General features: G+C 35.3%; 1 protein-coding gene across 1 annotated transcript in view; it reads right to left on the bottom strand.

Moving 5' to 3' along the window:
* Positions 1-14,778, bottom strand: part of LOC129218299 (disco-interacting protein 2 homolog C-like) — a 125,790-nt gene extending 111,012 nt beyond the window's left edge. Inside the window, exon 1 of the mRNA XM_054852534.1 lies at positions 14,607-14,778. Coding sequence (XP_054708509.1) covers positions 14,607-14,778 — 172 coding nt within the window. The remainder of the gene's footprint in view (positions 1-14,606) is intronic.
* Between the last annotated feature and the right edge of the window lie 5,741 nt (positions 14,779-20,519).

The raw sequence follows: 20,519 nt of genomic DNA, 5'->3' as shown, positions 1-20,519 counted from the left end.
TACAACGAATACCAATACAACGAAACATCCGTTTCAACAAACTAAATTTTCATTCCAATTTAATTTCCATTACATTGGTTGAATCCTATTACAATAAAATTCCTGTTCTAAGGGACAAAATTAGTGGTTCCTTGAAGTTCATTGTAACGGGATTTCATTGTATTTTAAATGTAATTAAACTTGAAATTGATATTTTTAAAAATTGCATAACCATTACAGTTTGAGCATTACTTCACCAAAAAAAAAAAAGCTTCCGAAATGTGGTGTAAAATCAATTTATTTAATACAAAAGCCTATGAATCAAGGTTTTTTTTTTTTTTTTTTTCCGATTTTACATTAGTCCAAACATTTTTACGCCAGATATACTTCAAACTGATGCTTGAAAAAATTATGTTTCCAACCATTAATAACAATTCATTTAAATGTATTGACTTTCTAATATCAAAAATAATACAGCTACCAACAAAATAAATACAAGATTTATTGCAATTCTCAATATTGAAATTAGTAGCATAGAGCACAGGAATAAATGCTTGTGTGACTCCTCTTAAGCTTTTTGGAGGCCAGTGATGAAAAAGATGTTGAAAATTTATATGATTATCTTCAGAGCCTGACAAAAATTATAATATCCTTGGGGTAAGGAGAAATTTTTTTAGGCGCTAGCCAAATTATTTCGCCAGTTGGCTTGATTTTATTTATTTATTTATTTTTTATACCCAAAGATTTGTCAGACCCTGATTATCTTTCTCTATCAGAACATTTTTTCTACAAACAGCAAATTCTGTTGTCATTATTATTGTTGACGCAAAGAGAAAATAAAAGTTTTTAAAGAAAAAAATCATTAATCCCTTTTTCCAACAGTGCTTTTTTTTTCCATAAAAAAACTATATCTGGATTGGAAAACAAATGACTGAAATTTTGACTGTCAAAGCCAGATACAACAAAAATGCAATTATTTTTCATTAGTATGCACGCGACACACAATATTGAAAAGGAAGTTAGAACTAAGTTAATATGAATGTATTTTAATGTTTTATTGCAAATTACAAAGTAACCCCCCTCCTCCCCTCCCTCAGAACCCAACAAAAAGATGGTTTAACAAAATAAGAAAATATAAATGAATCAAAATTCATAGAAAATATGTTACTAATCCAAAAGTTATAAAAAGCGATATTCAAACAGTAAAAAATACCTATATATCGGATGTTAGTCAACGGAATAAATGATAGGAAAAACCGTGATGGGGGACAAAAAGTTTCTTTGTAGTAATGACGACTTTAGGGCCACTGTACCCTCGACGACCGCTACGAGCGACAGATTAAGGAATCGATTAGCCCCCCACCTCATTAGCCCTTTGACTGATTATAGCCAATAAGCTATACGCTGCTATCTGTGTGAGCCGGCCGCACAGCTTTTCGTAGTCTCCTGCTAGCTCATAGTCGCTCAAGGATCGCTTGAGAACAGCAAATCACAGCAGAAAGAGTTCTGAAAGAACAAGCTACGCAACCTGCACCAAGTACGAGACAGTTATGGCTAGCACAGTCATATTATTCGATACAGAAAAATTCGTTTTGGCTGTTAGCAAGAACAGTTGTCTGTGGGACCTCTCAGCAAGTGATTACTGTGATCAGAATAAAAAAATAAAAATAAAAGCGTGGAGCACATTGTAGCTCAAGTAGTAATTGCGCAGTTTTCTGATTTGCATGCTAAGGAATTGCAACGTAAGTTATTTGTAAGACCAGGGGCAAATCCAGGAATTTTTTTTTCACTACCTATTTTTGTGAAAGTGATGTATCAATAATCTATTTTTGTGAAAGTTTTTTTTTATTAGCATTGTGTTTGGGATCTTTCAAAGGCATATTCTACTTTTGTTAAGAAAATTAGAGCAATTTAAATGGTAGTTAGAAGAGTTCAAATGTCGTTTATTATTATTTCTAACGTTTTTTTCTTGGGGGGGGGGGGTAAGAGGTAGGGAAATTACCATTGTATCTCAGCTCAATAGGCTTTGTACTGTGTACAATTCAGGAAATTATCATCCCCCAAAACTGATGCTACGTTGCGAAAATGCAATTTGGCGAAAAACAGCTAAAAATGAGTTTAATGCTATGAAAAAGTTGTTACCTAAGCGATTGTTCATTTAAATCTTCTTAGCATTTCATTTTATGAGTAAACTGTGTTTTAAACAGAAAAACAAGTTTTCTATTTTAGAATACAGATTTTTGTAAAATTTTCGATTTTTTAACATTGTTTCTAGAATGTGCCGATTTTCAAAGTTAGTTTTGTAAAGCTGCTGACTTTATAACTTGATTTTTGTGAAAATACCGATTTTGAAATAAGATTTTTGTGAAGGTACCGAAAAACGGTAGTAAAATCAGCCTGTATTGGGCCCTGAAGACTTATTATAATTTATTTAGAATTAAATTTAAATGAAAAGACAAGTAATTATTGTAATTATTATAAGTTAATAAAAAACATATGAAAGATCACATAAAACTAAAAAGTAATTCTAAAATTAAAGTAAAAATAATCATAAAATCTATACAATATTACTTTTTTCCTATTAATAGTTATTTGATTTTATCTGATTTATTTACTTTTCTAAATAGATACTCTTTAATTGACTCTGACAAATAAACGCAGGATTATCGGTTGAAAACTAATCACTCCCAAAACACCTTTTTTTAACATGTTGCCAATCCTTTTATATGGTAGTTTATACACCTATGAAGGCGGTTATGACCGACAGCCCCACCAAGATGGTTATTTCTCACCGCGTTTACTGCCCGCCTAAAGATGGATTCGTGTCAATGGAGAAGATTGTTTGGAAACAAAATTTGAGGCTAAATAATTCGTCTTGAATTTATTTAGAATACTTCTTAATTAGTTAAAAAATGAATAGTTCATTTAAGTTTAATTTCATTAGTCATAACTTTTGTTTTCTTTTATAATAATAATTATTATTATTTGATTCAAGATTATTTATTATGGTTGGGTCCAGGGGCGCACCCAGGATTGTTTCCTGGGAAGGGCTAGAAGTTTCGTGAGGAGTTCCGATAAGTGAAGTCAAAGGCAAAATCAATGAAGCTTCAAAATGTCCTCCCCGTAAATAAAAGTTACAAGTCTACAAAACATTAAAAGTCCCGAAAAAACCTAATTTTAGAGAGTTCTTAGTGACTTCAGAGCATAAACGGAGGTGAGGGTTTCCTGAGAACTGTCACGAAAAATTTCTGAAGTGAAGTCTTAAGAATGAAATTTTAGGGGTATTAAGGGATTAAAATTTCTAAAAATTCCGAAATTTATTTAAAAATTGAAGATTTATGCAATTGGGGTCTTGAAGTGAAAATGAAGTTAGGGGGTTCTAAACTGGAAATCTTTTTGAAATTTATTTCTTAAAAATGCATTTTTGGCTACCTTTGATTGTGTTACGGGAAGAGAGTCAGGGTTCAGGGGCTCCGCCCAGAAATGTTTTCAAATTGAAGGTATAGAAATGCAAATGTAGACTACTTGCTAAGACATTAGAAGATTGATGGGGGGGAGGGCTGCGTACTCTCAGTAATGCTTCGAAATTGAAGCCCAAAAAATACATTTTCATGCTATGTTTCGTGGTTTCAAGGGTTCGCCTAGAAACATTTTCGACATAGAGGGTCTAAAAAGACAATTTTTAACTATCTTTGGTGTACCAAGGGATACAGCATGGACTATTTGGGAGTTCTCCAATTTAAAACAGATTTTGCAGCTATCTTTTGGAGATAATACACAAAGGAGGGAAATGCGGAAGTTCCGTACTGGAAATACTTTGAAAATAAAGTTTCCAAACCTCACTTTAGTTAATATTTGTACCAATTGGAGGAGAAGGAGAGGGTAAGTATCTCTCCTTCAGAAACTTTTGGAATTTAAAGTCTTTGAAAAAAATTAAAGTTATCTTTGGTGAAATTATGATGGGAATTGGAGAATGAGTGCTCGCTCCCGGAAAATTTCTAAAACTCAAGGCTAAAAAACGCTATTTTAGGCTCTCTTTGGTCAAGGATATTCGTCTTCATGCTTCTGAGAGGGGCTTAAGCACCTTAGCTTGCCCCGTGTGTGTGTCACTGGTTGGGGCAAACCTAACTTACCAGTGTCATAATACTGTGATTAGTACCTAGCGCACTAAAAGCAGCACAATGCTGCCAGGTTAGGTCTTCCCCAACTATAGACGAAATTGAATTTAGCAGTTATGAGAATGAAGAATTTATCTTTACTACATATGAACAACAGATTTGAGAGTTTGTTTTTTTTTCTTTTTTTAACTTTGAGTGAATCATTCGCCCGAATCTTTGCTCGAATCCCCTCTTGAGTAAATCCCTGCAAATATTAGTGCAGCTTAATTACTGCATACAAAAACTTAAATTCTGTGTTCAAGGCCAAACTAAATTGATGTTGCTTAAAAAATCAGATATGATACACACCAAATGTATTTTTATCTCTTTTCAAAGCTTATTTCACATTTTAAAAAACAAATACGATTCAAACATTTAATCAAGCTTACGTTCAAGTTTGTTTTTTTTTTTAATGCATTACAGTGGATGCAATTGAGTTTCAAAAATACTACATTTGAATGATTTCGTTATTTTATAGTATACAAAATGTCAAGCATTCTAGACATTCAAAACCAAAATATTGCGCCCCTCTTTTTCACTTCATCATTCGAAAGATATTTTTATTGTGGAAATCACCATCGTTATACTTTTAAAAATAGGGCAAAATTTAAAGTGTTACTTAAGATTTCAAACATATGTCAAATGCAACATTTCAAGTCAGAACTTCATCGCCTTTGATGTACCGCTTCGAGTCGCATGAGCAATCCACACTGGGTCTTCTCTGATGACTCGTTGACCCCCTATGTCTAATGAGGAGGATTCTTAATCTGTCGGGCGTACGAGACATCAAGTGTAGAGGGGCCCTTAGGCCAGTCATTTACGGGGTTCAAATGCCACCCCACCCCCCTTTGGTTTTGGAAAATCAATGTATTTACATGGACGTACATGGCTTTGCTGTTCTTTTTTTACACCTTATAGGTATGCAACCCCCCACCCCCACCCCTGGAAAATTCGAAATGACGGTCTTGGACGGCTTGCATTGAAATATGAGATCAGGTATATATGAATAGTATCAGTATGAATGTCTTCCTCACTGTGGTAAGAAAAAGATAAAGTCTTTCATAATATTATTCAGTAAACAGAGGTTATATAAAACAAAATAAAGAAAAATATCCTAATGCTCCTCGTGAAAATTGCACAACCGCCAAACGCCAAGTTTTGTTTGAAACAGCGCCAAAAAATAGCCAACGTTCCTAGTTCCTGTTTTCTTTTTTATGCATTCGCATTGACATATTAAAATCAACTTCATAACTGCATGAACAAGGCTGACAAAAGGTCATGTCAGCCTAGTCGGAAACTAGGGGCCCGGCTTGGAACACAGCGAATTACAGCGGAGAGGAATGTGGGGGCAAACTAAAAAAGGGTTCGCCTTAGTTCAAACATATCTTACAAGTGAAAAAAAAAAAAAAAGACAACCCTCCCCAAGTCAAAATTAGGGGTTATAAACAAAAGATGTCACGCTTTACGAGGAAAAAGGGTTCGTGAAATTGTAACAAGACGGAAGGGGCAGGGGTGCGCACGGGGGGAGGAAAAGGGACACCTGTTGACCCATGCCCGAGCCTGATGGGCACCCGAGAATTTTAAAATGAAGGGCGAAACATATGTAGAGACGTAGGGATAAAATATATGGAGGTGGACCTATAAAGACTGGCCACTCAGACTGGGTGGCGCTGACTGTCAATCTTGGTGACCTAGCAAGTTCGGTCAGCAGTAGAGACAAGTGGAAACACGTCACAACAGGGCCGTAGACAGGGTGGGGACCGTCGGGACAAATCCTCCCCCCCCCCCGAAATTCTAGGACACAAACATTTTAGTCCTTCCCTTTTTTTAGTTTTTCCTTGTCCACTCAAAAAAAAAAAAAAAAAGAAAGAAAGAAAGAAAAGAAACAACCAAGACTCTGAATCCTCTAATCAAAACGTTTCCTTTTCACCTTGTTACTTCTTTCTTTCAGTCAGATCCCTTGTCCGACTCCCCCCCCTCCTCGCACAAAAAATGCGCAGTGGACAGGGGTCATTGTTTGAAATGGGGAATGTCGTAGACTGGTTCATCTTCCATTTTCTTTCAAAAAGTAGAGGGGGATTGGGGTTGCCTCTGTCCGGCTCCTCGGCTCTCTAATGGACCATCAAGTTTCGTAGTGGTTTGAATGTTTCATTGATTTCACCGCCTAAACACCCCCTAAAAATAGCTTTCTAGCATTTGGTATCATCGCTTTGTGCATTTGGTAAATGCTGACTCTTTACTCATTGTCAACATAGCTTTGCAAGCTATATTTCATTTTTTTAGGATAACGCATATATAGTTGACTACTGATAAATTTCACGTTCATACATATTGAAAAGTATTTAATCAGGTATGTAGTTGATCTGTAGATATATTTTTTGGGGGTATTTCAAGTACATTTTTGGTGCAAGAATTATCAATACATTCATTTAAAACAAGCATTTTAAATGCAACTATACTTTACGACTGAAAACAGTTACGAGAAATGAGACGAAAGAAGAGCGATTGACGGGGCTCACTTTATTAAGTGTATTTCCGAATATTCCCGTTTGTCCCAAAAAAGTAGTAGAAAAGTTTTCTAAAAGTTCTTGTCGTATATGGTTTTATAATAAGTTAATAAAAAAAGTTATTTTAAACTATTTTTTTATTACTTTTAGTTTGATTTTGCAAACCCCAAATAAGTGCAACTTTGAACCCTATCCCCCTCCCCTGGACTACTTGTCTGGAACCAGTGGCGGCGCGAGAGCAAAAGTACACGTCTGCGATGCAGTTTTGCGAGGCCCTATTAAACATAAAATATTCTCAGACAAATAATTGAATTCATGGAATTCATTTTTATATTAACTATTAGCACTTAGAATTACCAACTCATTTCTTAATTGCTGTAATAAAAACATTTCGTGACTAGCAGCGCAATCAAAAAGAAGTGTTTATGGTAATAGGGAGAGGGGATGATACCTCAAAGGTGAAAAAAATGACCCAATAGAAAGGGGGGTCCGGGGGGCTCTCCCCCGTAAAAATTCTGAAATTTGTAGTTTAAAAACGCCATTTTAGGCTTTCTTTGCTGATGTTGGGGGAAAAAGGTACAGGGGTCTCAGCGGAAATTTCTGGAAATTGAAGCCTTAAAAACATTTATAGGCAATATTTATTGACTCTAGGGTCAGACACTGTCCCCAATCGATTCTTTTTTTTTAATAGGTCGAAATTAATTCCTTCGCCCCCCTGCAAGTTCTCAAAATTGAAGTTTCAAAAACAATTTCAGACAAACTTTCAAGATTTTACGGAAAGGAGGTTCTGGGAGCTCTTCCCTGGAAAATTTTTGAAAATTATGGTCCTAAAAACTTAAGCAATATTTTATATTCAGGAGCCATTCCACTTAAACTTTTTGTTAGTGTAGTTTAAAAAACTTAATTGCTTATGATAAAAAAAAAAACGCGGTATGGGGACCCTTGCCCGAATATTTTCTGAAATTCAAGCCTTAAAAATGCGATTAAAAGGCCATATTTTGTAACATTAGGCTCAGTAATTTTTGAAATTAAAGCTCCAAAAACGCAATTTTAAGCGATTTTCGATGCTGTTGAGAATTTGGGGTCTTGCAGCTGGAAATATCGCGAAATTGAAGATCTGGATGCGAAATTTCAGATGCTCCATAATGCTTTCGGTGGGTATGTGTATGTGTGGGGGGGGGAGTTCGGAGGTGCAGCATTTTGAATATTTTCTTATTCTTAGACGAACTGGGGAAAAAGAGAAGAAATAGGAGGGGGGTGGGGTAGTAGAGCTAGCTGATCAATAGGCTGTAACTATTGAATACTTTTAATTATATATATACAAAAGAAATTTCACGCATTAATTTCTATCAAAAAACTAAAATAAATAAAACGTGATGTAGAAACTTGAAGGAAGTCGGATCATTGCAACAGTTTCAAATCTTTGCGCGTGTTGGGAAAATCGACGATCAGGTACTGCTCAAATTTGTACAATCATTTTGTATAAGGCCCCGACTGAATTCTCCAATCGGTCCCCGCATTTGCTAAGGCTGGCTCAGTGCAGTCTCCCCTTCACGCACTATTTGGATTACTTTTGTATCTGTTGTATTCAATAAGAGCTTCAATTGAAAACATAAAAATTTCTTATAACTTCTGAGAATTTTGCGAGGCCCTATCTGCGCTAGGCCGTCGGCAGTCGCCGACATCGCCGACGCCTAGCGCCGCCACTGTCTGGAACTTCACTTGCCTCTGACCATGCCCCCCCCCCCCCCGAAAAAAATTCTTTGCTACGGCCTTGTGCCACAATGCCCCTGGGAACTGGGTAAGTTAAAGTGTGACTCACACATTCGTTATCACAACATATTGGTGAAAAATAGAGTGACATGTGACGGGGGGGGCAAGGTGAAGTGTGACACTTTGACACAGAGGGTGAGAGGTTCAAAAATGTAAAAAAAAGTGTGATATAACTTATAGGCAGCCCCTAATGAAACTCTACAGTTGATTTAAGATATTGGGCTCGAAACCAAACGAGTATACACTGAAGCTGTTAAACAGCAATTATTAATAAAGCTTAGTTTAACATGGCAGCTCCTATTATAGTTATTTTGTTTTTCAGTTATTCTTTGCATATTGAAAAGAATTTAAACGAATTTAGGCTTATTCAAGTATCAATATCAGTTTGGAACGTATAGAAAAATTAATCTGATTACAATCATAACACATTCTTTGATTAACTAAATACTTCTGACTGATAACTTTTTGGGAATAATAAGTTAATTTGTTTGAGAGTTATTAGTTCTGTACTTGGGAGGCCAAGGACAATAACTCTCCTCCCCCCTCCCTCCCATCAAAAATCGGGATCTCATTTCTAAGCACCATCTCATTTAACTTTTAATCACATTATTGATTGTTTGTATTATAATCAAGATAGAATAAACAAACAAATAATCATTAAAAAAATACATAAATGCATCTCCTGGAAAGTTTTGTTTCTGTAACATAGTGCCCTTTATTACCTCCAGTGGCGGATTGGTTGAAAAAATCGGCCCTGGCATTAGGAGGTGTAGCGGCCCCATAGCTTTAATAGATATTAAATTTTATCTAACGATTGGGATATCACTTAAATATGAGGAAATTATTCTTAACAACTAAATATGTTTTATTTAAACAAAATTTAACAGATATGAACACTTCTGCGCTTTATTGGTGAACAAATTGATACAGTATTAGCTAAACCTTATTTTGGGGGAAAATTGTGATTGTAATTGTCGATTTTTAAGTATTTTTATAATGCCTGGATTTTGACTGAATATTTCCTTAATGATAACTCTGCTTGGCTAGTATGTCCTTTTTTGCAGTCATAACAAGTAACTTAATTGCCCTGTTATATGAAACTGATCTAGCGATGTTCATGGGTGAAAGACTAGGGCCGTCTTAGAACGTGATGGGTCCCTCGACACAAACATGCATTGCTAGGCCCTCTCATGAACATTCCCTTTTTTATACTGCCATGTCCTGACGACCCCCAGACTCGATGCGAGGGCAAAAACCTAGTGGGAGGGGTCGGGTACGAGTTTGGCAGCCCCTTAATATTTTTTCAAACGCATGTATCAATACAAAGAGAGAGAGTGGACTTAGCTTTCTGGCTTCTAGAAGTCATTAAAGTATTAGCAATATAAGCTTAATGGAAAGATTAATATTGAGACTGAAATAGGGGGGGGGTCTGGGGGCCTCTCCCCCGGAAAATTTTCGAAAATGTAGTCTTAAAAACTCAATTTTAGACAATATTTGGTGATGTTAGGGGAGCGTAGGTTCAGGGCTTCTCCTGCTGCAATTTTTCAGAAGTGGAAATCCAAAAACAGAATTTTAAATTATCTTCGAGTATATGGTATAAAGAGCGGTTCCGGGGGCTCTCCTCTGAAATTTTTTAAAATATATTAGTTCTGAAAACGCAGTTTTAGAAGATCTTTGGTGATTTTAAGTCGAAATAGATTCCAAGGTCATCCACCAGAAAAATTTCAAGTTGAAGTCTTAAAAGCCTTTTTTGGTAAAGACTAGGACACCGGCAGTTACTCGAAAATTAAGTTCCGAAAATGAAATTTTTGCTGACATTCGGTGATGTTAGCAAAAGGAGTTTTCAGGAGGCTCAACCCGGAAATATTTCGAAATTGAAGCAGTGAAACCGAGATTAAAAACGTTCTTCGTTGATGATGTCGACAGAGAGGAGGAGACGGGGCACTTTCTCAGAACATTTTTGATACTGTTAATTTAAAAACACAGTTTTAGACCATTTTTGGGAATGTTAAAAAAAAAATGGGAGAGGTTCGAGTACTTTCCTCCAGCAAATTTTCGAAATTGGATGCTCCTCAATGGTATTTTAAGATTGCATAGTTTTAAATAATTTTACGTAAAAAAATATTTTGTCACTTTTATTCCAATTGTTATAAACAGGGTCGCCGAGAGCAAAAGCGGGTCCGGGGAAAAAATGACAAAGGTCAATTCTTTCACAAGCCTTATTCTACACCTTTCACCATTAGGATATTTTACTCTCTGCACGAGTTCAATTCCGAGCCAGGTCCCTATTCCTCACATCGGCCCTTGTTGTAAGTTGCATTTTATAGCAATTGTGAATTGTCATTTATAAATAAAAGCGTCAAAAAGACCAAAAGTATTTTAACTCTTTAAGATCGCTAACATTTCCCTCTTTTTTTTTTTTTTAATTTATTCATTAATTTTTTATTATAACACTAAAAATGTATTGGCAGCCGCAAAACCCGACTAACTAAAAGTGAGGACCTAGGTTCATATTAATTTGGAGGCCCCTAGAAGACTATGCAGTGTTTTATTTACATTTTAAAAGCACGAATGCACTTTTGGAGGCCTCTTTGTCTAATCACAAAATTATGTCTAAATCACTTATGCGCATTTATGAATCCCCTTTGGGCCCCCTCATAATCGTGACCGAGTAAATTCGTTACTGGCAGAATGATTAAAAATTCCCCTATAAAGAAGTTTTTTTTTTCAATTAATAACTCATAATTTTTAATTTTTTAAAAAATACATGTATTTTTCATATCGTTGCAATGCTATGCATAATTCATTAAAAAATGTGGAGCCCCTTAGGAACATGTGGCCCCAGGCCTAGGTCTAGTCAGCCTGTGGGGTAATCAGGCCCTGGGCAGTAGGGTGGGCCGAAATAAGGCGAAAAAATTTTTTTTTTCGAAATCAATTTTTGGAAAGAGCGCAAAAGTTGCGTAGTGAGCTAGTTATCACTCACAAAAAATTTCTTGGATATTAAAAAATATCTAGCCGGCGCTATTTGACACTGAAAAACCGAAAAAAAAGAGAAAAATGAATTTTTGTCGAAATTTTTTTAAAAAAACTAAATTCCAAATATTTTGCTGGAATGCACCGAAAATGTTATATAATGAGCCAGTTCGAGGCCATAAAATGTTTCATTGATTTTAATGAGCATTTAACCGCTCCTTTCCGACACCAAAAATTGGAGAAAAATGAAAAAATATTGAATTTCTTTAAAAACCAATGTGAAAATTATTTTTCAAAATTAAATCATAGACTAATTAATTAAATAGCGCCATTAATCATAGTAATTATTATCACGCAATAGTATCATACATTTTCGAGAACTACATATATAGATAATAAAATTTTAAAAAAGAAATCTTCAAATTTGATTTATAATACCTCATGCATAATGAATATTATTTTTTGGAATAATATTGTCCCTTGTTATCAAATGATGGAAGTTCTTTCCTAGCTTGAAGTTTAGCACAAATGTATCCATCTCGTGCAGTTTCACCACGCACTTTTATTGCAGCTTCGGTTATTAGTTTCACGCAACGTTTCACAGCTTGCGTGTGACAGGGAAATTTCTCGAAAGTCAACTCTGTAGAATGTTCTTTGCACATTTCTTTCCATTGTTGGTCTTTTAGATGCATTGTAAGAGGTGGCTCTGTTACAACACAGTTTGCCCAATCTACTGAATCAACTTCAAAATTGAGTTTAGGACACTCAAAAAATCATACACCATCCGAGCTCTTCGTCTTCTTATTTCTAGAGTTCAGAATGCGCCTAACAGCTAATTCCCGAATGTATTTTCTTGAGTCAAACAACATTGTCAACAGTAGCTGTTCAGGATGAGCAAAATATGCATTACTTGAGAGAACTCTGAAAATTATCTCCTTAACGTTGTCTGGAAACTGCCTTGCAAGATAAATCATTTTCCAAAAATGTTGGGCGAGGTACTGGCAGTTTGGTTTCATTTTTATTTCAAACCACATTGGAGCATAAACTAAAATTACATACTTTACAAGCATTGTAAGGTTTTCTGATGGAGTTGGAGTGCCTATATACGAGCGTAACAAACGGTTTGTAGTTGTCAGCCATCGCGCATGACTGACTCAGTTTGCCTGGGCTACTGTCAGCCACGCTGGAAGGACAACTACTATCTTTTACGGCAAGACAGATTCTTTACAAATATTGTTGTTCAGTACTTAAATTTTTTATATCTTCCATGTCCAAAACCAGAAGATTGCAGTCAATTTTATCAAATTTGACCACCGGATTTTTTTCACAATCTCTAAGAAGTTGTTCGATAGCTCCAGAATATAAATGTGGCCACTTTGTGCAACCGTCCAATTCCAGTATAAGATGCCTTAGTGGCAACTCATTCTGGACATTGGACACAAGAGAGGACCCCTTTAATTGCTTAATTCCCAGCTGTGGAGGTGTAGAATTACAGCATTTCTTGTCGGGGGGTTTTGTCTCTTAAGTGGGTCATCAAGTCGAGAGGAAGAAATGGCTTGAGAAAAAGAAGAATACTTGCGTTCAATTCATTAATCAGTTTAAAGGACTTAAGAGGATTCACATTTTTTTAATGCTCAAGGGCTCTATTTGTCAAATATATATAAAATAGTTATAAAATAATCTTAGGTATAATAGAAGTAGTTGAGCGCCGTTTATTATCCAGGAGAAACAATTGGAACCTAAGATTAAAAAATTAGCATCTTATGTAACTATTTTTTTATTTGAGTGTGTGCATTTTTTAAAATTGGCGTACAAATGTCGCATAAAATTGATTGAATTTTCACTGTTTTTTCTAAGTAACGTATTGCGTAACATTTCAGTACTTACTTATTTCGAAACTACTTTTATTTATTTATTTCATTTTTCCAATGTTTCAGTCTTAAAGGAGCGTAGCTAAATATTCTACGAAAGGTATAAAAGTCTTTGAGGATTTCAACTAATTCACTGACAGATACTTCTAATGTTTGCTGAAACTAGCTTCAACTTTTTATTTTTGACCCCCCCCCCCTTTTTTTTTTTTTTGAAAAAAGTGCATTTTTGTCCTTTTCTTCAGTTTTTCAAGGCCAAATAGCGCCGGCTAAATATTAAACAAATTTAGCGAAATTTTTTATGGGTAATAACGGGCCCATATAGCAACTTTTCCGCACTATCCAAAAACAGATTTCCAAAAAAAGTTTTTTCGGCCCACCCTACTGGGCAGCCCCATTTGAGAAATTCCCCCTCCCCCTCCTCTTGTGGTGACGGCCCTACTCCCTCCACCCTCAAACTTTAGCCCATGCGTAAAGAGGAGCTGAGATAGTGTTTTGCGAATTTGCGTTATTCTAAACACATGCGCGCAAAATTAACATTTTGCTGTTAGTAGACAGGCCCGAAAGACTTTGCTGTTGGTTGGTCGGCCCCAAGCATGACTGGCCCACCGGGCACATGCCCGGTTGCCCGCCGGCTGTATCCGCCACTGATTACCTCCCATGTAGACGGGACCGCCCCGATGGAAACTCCAAGAAAATTCGTAATTCGGATAATTTTGTCTGACGATGAAGCAAATTTGGAGACATAATTGCGATAGAGCATTTTTAAACGCTCGAGTGTCCCTTGTATTTACGTGTGCATTTATCACTTGGCAAAATTTGGAATTCTCTTTGGCAAATTGAGAATTTCTGCTCTACTAAAGTTTAAGTTCAGGGCTCCCCTGAGTACAGAATTACAAATAGCAGAGCTGAACAAATAGACATAAATATCGATAAATATGTTAGAAGTTAATAATTCGTAGCAGTTTATAAACAGAAATTTAAACTTGTTATTCATTTATTTTTAAAAGCTACAGGAAAACAATAATAAGCTGGCTCCTAAAGTAGACTGACACAATCAAACTGAAATAAGAGAAGATTAAACAAAAAGCAATGGGAAAATAAATCTGAATCTAAAGATCACAAAATAGTAAAAAATAAAAATAATAACTTGGAATTCCCATTTAACGAGAATTCTACGCTGAGTAAAAGAACATAGAAAAAATAAGTTTGATTTCAAATATTAAATAATAATAAATATTAATTTACAGATTTCAACTTTCAAGATTTTACGAGAGTTCTATTTTTTTAAGGGCAGTTTAACAACGAAAGACAGTGCTTAAATGGCTGGTTTTTAATTAGGTACTTACTACTGTCTTCGGAATCGGAGTCTAATCCGCAACCATCTGATGAAACAATTGCAGAAAAGCGCGAGGACTCGGAGTCCGATTCCGATTCAGTCTCCTCTTCAACCACCGGCCAAAAAGCCGGTGGAAGGTAGTCCAGGGCAGTAGGTAGGGCCCGTCGGTGAGCCTCAGACATCTTGAATCACAAAGTCACGAAAAGAAAACCTTCACTTGACTAGCCATAACACAAGAAACGTTTAAAATCCGGATCCGCAAATACCGCGTGCAACACACAATTCATCAACACATCACCGGAGACGACTCCGACTGCCACTCATCCCACGAAACTCCCGACACAAGTCGTCTACTTCCACAATGACGAGTGTGATCAGGGTTGCCAGACACGAAATTCATAGCAAAAAGAGAAAACCTCAGCCAACCTCTCACAATGCGATAGAGTTGTCACGGGAGTTCAAAAGCGAAGTTCGAGGTCATCTAAACAGGAACTGCGGCGAAGATAATTGCGAGTAAATACGATAACAAACGTCGAGAAACCATCAAATGAAAGTAATTAAAACAGCCACAATTTGATTTCCATTTTCGCCAATTGTTGAAGCTATCGAAACGCACACAGCTATTAAAATGAGATAAACATTTAGTTGCAATATGAAATTTACAGTAGCAAAATTCCATCGGCTTTTTACCCAGTTCTGCAACTTTTCGCGACAAGAAATAGAGAGCAGGGTTGCCTTGCGACTTCATGGATCGCTAATCATAAGCGCCAAAGGAAGAAAAAAAACGACCCTGCAAAAGAAATAGAAAGAGGAGAAGCAAACGCACGGGGGGAGAGCAGTAAAGTTAAACCAGGTTCTCGAAGCGACGTGACTCACTTTATCCCTCACGATCTCCGCTTGCTATCAAACAAGCGCGGAGAAAGCAATGCTGGGAAAAAAAGATTTCTTTCGTTCTTCCTTGCAATGTTATACTCTCAATACTCATAAATACTCAGTATCGAAAAAAATTCCAGCTCTTGAGTTGCTGTTTTCAAAATTGTGAGCAAACTGAAATGATTCCACGATCAAATGAAAATAAGTTTGGTTCAAACATATTTTCTCTCTCTTAAAAGTTTTCTCCCTCCCTCTACCTCTTCTTGCTCTTCCTTCCTCTCTCATTGTTCTATTGCGGCGGACAGGTGTTTCCAAGGTCGTAGCCAGAATTTTTTCGGGGGAAAGGGGACAGGATCATTGCATACAGAAATTTATTTTATGTTACTAATTCATCGCAAATTTCTAGGGTGAAGTGGGTTCATTTATAACACACGCACACACTGTATACATGTTTTAAATGTTTGTGCGCGTGCGTGTAAATCTAATTGGGGGTAGGGACGGATGGGGATACTGACTACTATTTTAGGGAAGGGGAGAGGTCATGCTGAAGAATCTAGGGTTTTGGATACGAAAAATTTCTGAAACTGATTGTGTGTCCATAAAAAGCATCAAATCGGTCAGAACTAAGGCAAGTAGTAGGAAATTCACATAACTACAATTGATTTCATAAGCAGTGAAAGGAAGTAGTATTTCAAATATTTGCTTTAAAAAGAAATTGGAGAACTGAAAAGATTACCGTACATTTGCATTGCATTAATAAGGTATTTGAAAGCAATGTTGATGAAAAATATCGTCGATGATATAGAGGGGAGGAGGGATGGGTTAGGACCCCCATGCCCCTTCCCTTGTATCCACCTCTGATTGGGGGTATTAATCCTCCAATCTGAAAAATGAAAACAAGCAGTACGCATGGAAATAGAGTTCACTCAATCCAATTTGAATTCTTTCGGCATTATATTAAAGCAGAATGAATTATGAATTCAAACAAATTAATTAAATTTTGTTTGTTTCAGATTAAAACAAGTGTTTTGTTTACGGTATTCATAAGGAAAACTATGAGTTTGTGACTGGTGAATGCTTGTGGTCATGCTACATTTACAACACCAAAATAAATTTTATAATTTTCGCACCAACATGCAGGATAGCACAAATCAGAAATAATCTCATTCTTAAACACTAAAAATCACCAAAAGAAGTAAAGAAAAGAAATTATCTTTTGCAAAAGCTTAAAACGTTTGGTAACGAGGTAATTTTTGACTTTTCATTGTAATTCCCAATTAGAAAAGTTAGTGATGTGAAAGAATCATTTTGGCTAGCAAATTGAAAGTGCAATTACGTAGCGTTGTGTTAAAATTAAACATAGCAGAAAATTCAAAACATCAAAGGACGCATTTTGAACATTATACGAAGGAAAGTCATTCCTTCAAACGAAAACGATTAAAAGGCAAAGCACATACAAAATTCTTCGCCTCTAAGGGGAAGAGGTTACTTTTAAGATAACACAAAAACCATGAAGCAACTAAGATAAGAAATCAGATTCTTGTGCGTGTTTCCATAACTTTTCTTTAAAAGAAAATACCTTTCCAAAAATGTTTGGATTTTTTTTTTTCTCCTTGACCTCGAATGTTTTATTTTCATTCTCTATGAATACTAAAAGATCTTCAGCCATTACTTTCATGAGTATTTCCGGATTTTATTTCTTTTTTAGTCTCTCAAAGCGTGAAAGCATTCTTAAACGTTCTACAAACTAATTTATCCTTTCTTCTCATTCCACTTTAATTGTAAATTTGTATTAATTATTTTTGTTGTGTGATTTCTTCCGCATTTTTTAAAACAAACAAAAGTGGAAAAATATGGAAAAAAATAAATAAAATAAAATACGAATTACAAACAGTTGAGATACTAATACTGTGAATTTCAACAAGAGTGAATAAAGGTCCCTATTTTTAAAAAAATCGTTCTAGTATACTTAGTTCAAACGGCATTACATGGATGAATTGCATGAATTATACTTAAAACTCAAATTATATTCAAAGATTATAAGTATCTTTAGTCACTTGAAGTACATATTTAAAGTTAGGGGTGCTCCCCTGGGGGGGGGGGGGGGTCATGGCACAGAATGCGCCATTGAAATTTATAGGGGTGTTTTGAGGAGTATTTTTCTCTTTTGGGGGGTCTTTACGATCTTTAGGGGGGTGGGCACCCCTGTTAAAGTAAAATTATTGTTTTTTTTTTAATCAACTACATATTGAAAGAGGGGGACAATATTATAGGTTCATATTTTTATCCTAGAACAAAACTGTAATGAAAAAACTCAAGTTTATAATTGTGTGTTTGTGTAGCAGATATAATTGGTTAGTAGATTTAATAGGTTATAATTGTGTGTAGCGAATGTTTGGTATATACTTATAATCACATTCTTGCTAGCATTAAAAAATTTTTTTATCTGTATGAACATAAAATTAAAAGAAAAACAAAGTTTCAAATTCGATCCGGATAGGAGAGATCCTGATAAAAGATGTTCTACCGTAATAGTTGCAAAAATATGTGCTTTTAATTTAAAAAAAAGAAGCAATCATTCTTTGAAACTGACACAAAAACTAAGAAAGACCCCGTATGCTAGATATTGGCTTTATGTAACCCATATATAGCTCAATTGCATCGCGTTACATCCTCGAAATAATAATAATGGAAAAAAAAAAGTATTCTAAGCTGAAAACAACTGCAGTTAAAACTCGGTATGTTGATCTTAAGTGAATCTCCCAATGGTATTGAGGGCGTTTGGCCACCTGGCTTAGATTCCGCTTCTGAATGCACCCAGGAACTTGAGTAAATATTTCATACAGGTGATAATGTACGCCGATCTAAGAGACATCCCATAATAATAATAAGCAAGCAAATTCCACTCCCTCTTCCTCTTGTATTTTAGAGATTTACGGAAAGCATTCGCGTTACAAGAATGAAAGTAAAAGAAGTGTTTTCAATTAAAGAAAATGACTCATGAACAGGATACAAACACGTTTGAACAGTTTCAAATTTTGTTTCCCAGCTGTATTAGAGAGTGCATTTTATTTCTCATTTACTTACTTATTCATTTCCAAAATCATTTACGAGGCGTTGGCAAATTACAAGCATTCTGGAATCCAATCTTTGAGGAAAAGGTAAAATACTCAATAAGTTAAAAGTTTATTTTTTGTGAATGCTATGTTTGTGCTAAAAAACTTGAGTCGAAAAATAGGTGAAGGCTGGTGACTAATACTAAACGCAATACAAACAGTTAGCTTCAAATTTTTATGAACTTAACTCATTAAAAACAAGTAAAGCAACAACCAGTGGCGTAGGCAAGAGAAGATCCGAGCCTCTCACTCGAAGCTCAAAATTAAACTCTAGTGATGAAAATTAAAAGTATTCTCATGTGTTAAAATACGGAAAGCATTCGTTTTATTATTAAAGTAAGAGCAGTATTTTAAAACAAATAAGATGACTCATGAACGAGCAGGAAACAAACATACTTATTAAATAGTTTCCAATTGTGTTTTCAGCTGAATTGGAAAACACATTTTTTTTTCTTTTTTGTTCATTCATTTATTTTTTTAATTTCAAAACTATTCATGAGGCGCTGGCAATTACAAACACTGAACAATTTAATCTTTATAGATAAGAAAAATTATTCAATATATATACATTTTTTGTGTGCGTGTGAGAGAGAGAGAGAGATATTCGTCATGGGCGCCCCGATGGCAGGTCACGGGAGGTCACTGTGACCTTCCAAAAATGTCCTTATTCGGTAACGTTTGTCTGACGCTTCGAAAAAATGTGGAGTTTTAATTCGCCAAAATTATCATTATTCGGAAAAAATTGGAGATCTATTCGGCGAAATTATCATCATTGGGCAAAACTGGGAGTTCCATTCTGCAAAACGAGACTTTCCGCCCACCAAAAATTTAAGTTAGGGGCACCGCTGATATTCGTGTTCAAAACGATACTTGAAAAAAAAAAAAAAAAAAAAAAAAAAAAAAGGTCAGGGGTTTTATCTGAAAGCAATCAAAACTTCACACTAATGATGACTAATACTAAATATAATCCAAGCAATCAGCTTCAGTCCTTCAAATTAAACCCATAAAAAAACGAAGAAATAAATAAGAGGTGAATATGTGAGCAACAATCAGTGACGTAGGTAAGGGCTGATACGAAACCCTGTCTTGAAGCTCAAAATTAAACTCCAATGAAAAAAAATTAAATTATTCTCTCATGTTTAAATGCAGCTACTCATCCTCTAAGCAATTTTATGTTTGTAATGACTCCATGCAAAATTAAATTCGATTTCTGATTGCGCCTATTTAAATTCTCAAGCATCAGCGTTTGCTATTATTAGCTTGGAGCATCAGAGGAATTTATTGTCCTGAACTTTGGCAACAATATAAGAGGCTTGAACATTTTAAATGTAATAACATTACAAAGATTAATTACCAAGTTAATTTTAAAAGATACGCATCAAAGTTTTATTATGAATACTTTCAAAACGAACTTTTGCTCGTTATAATGCAGACCGGAGTTTTCTTGCAGAAAATCCAAACATCCAAAAGATTTGTGGAAACTGAATGGATTTAAAAACAACTACTAAATACAGTACCCGCCACTAATAAAATCACTGGATTATAAAATCAGCCGCTTTTAAAAATCAAAACTGGAAGAACAGAATCATTGCAAGAAGAAAACATGCTAAAACCATTTTTAATAAAATCCTACGGCCGTTTTATAAAATCAAACTTTTAGACATCACATGTAAAATATTGATAAAGAAGCACCAAGAAGTGAAAGAATCTCAGACGGTGAGGAAGCCTCAGTGCCAAATTTGTCCTCTCCAATACATGTCAAAAAAAGTGCTTGATGTTATCCGATGCACTATTATAGAGCAAAAAGGAAAATATATTATTAAAAGTTACAAAACATTTCGAACATTTGTTTACTTTTAAACGATATTAAATCTTAACTCTCCAATTCTAGTAAAGTATTGGTGTATCGTTGTTTACTTAAAACCTTATGCAAA

Source organism: Uloborus diversus, chromosome 3 (genome assembly GCF_026930045.1).
Source record: "Uloborus diversus isolate 005 chromosome 3, Udiv.v.3.1, whole genome shotgun sequence".
NCBI classification, from domain to species: Eukaryota; Metazoa; Arthropoda; class Arachnida; order Araneae; family Uloboridae; genus Uloborus; species Uloborus diversus.
Note: the sequence above shows the minus strand (reverse complement) of the source record. Positions and strands in the feature narration are given on the sequence as shown.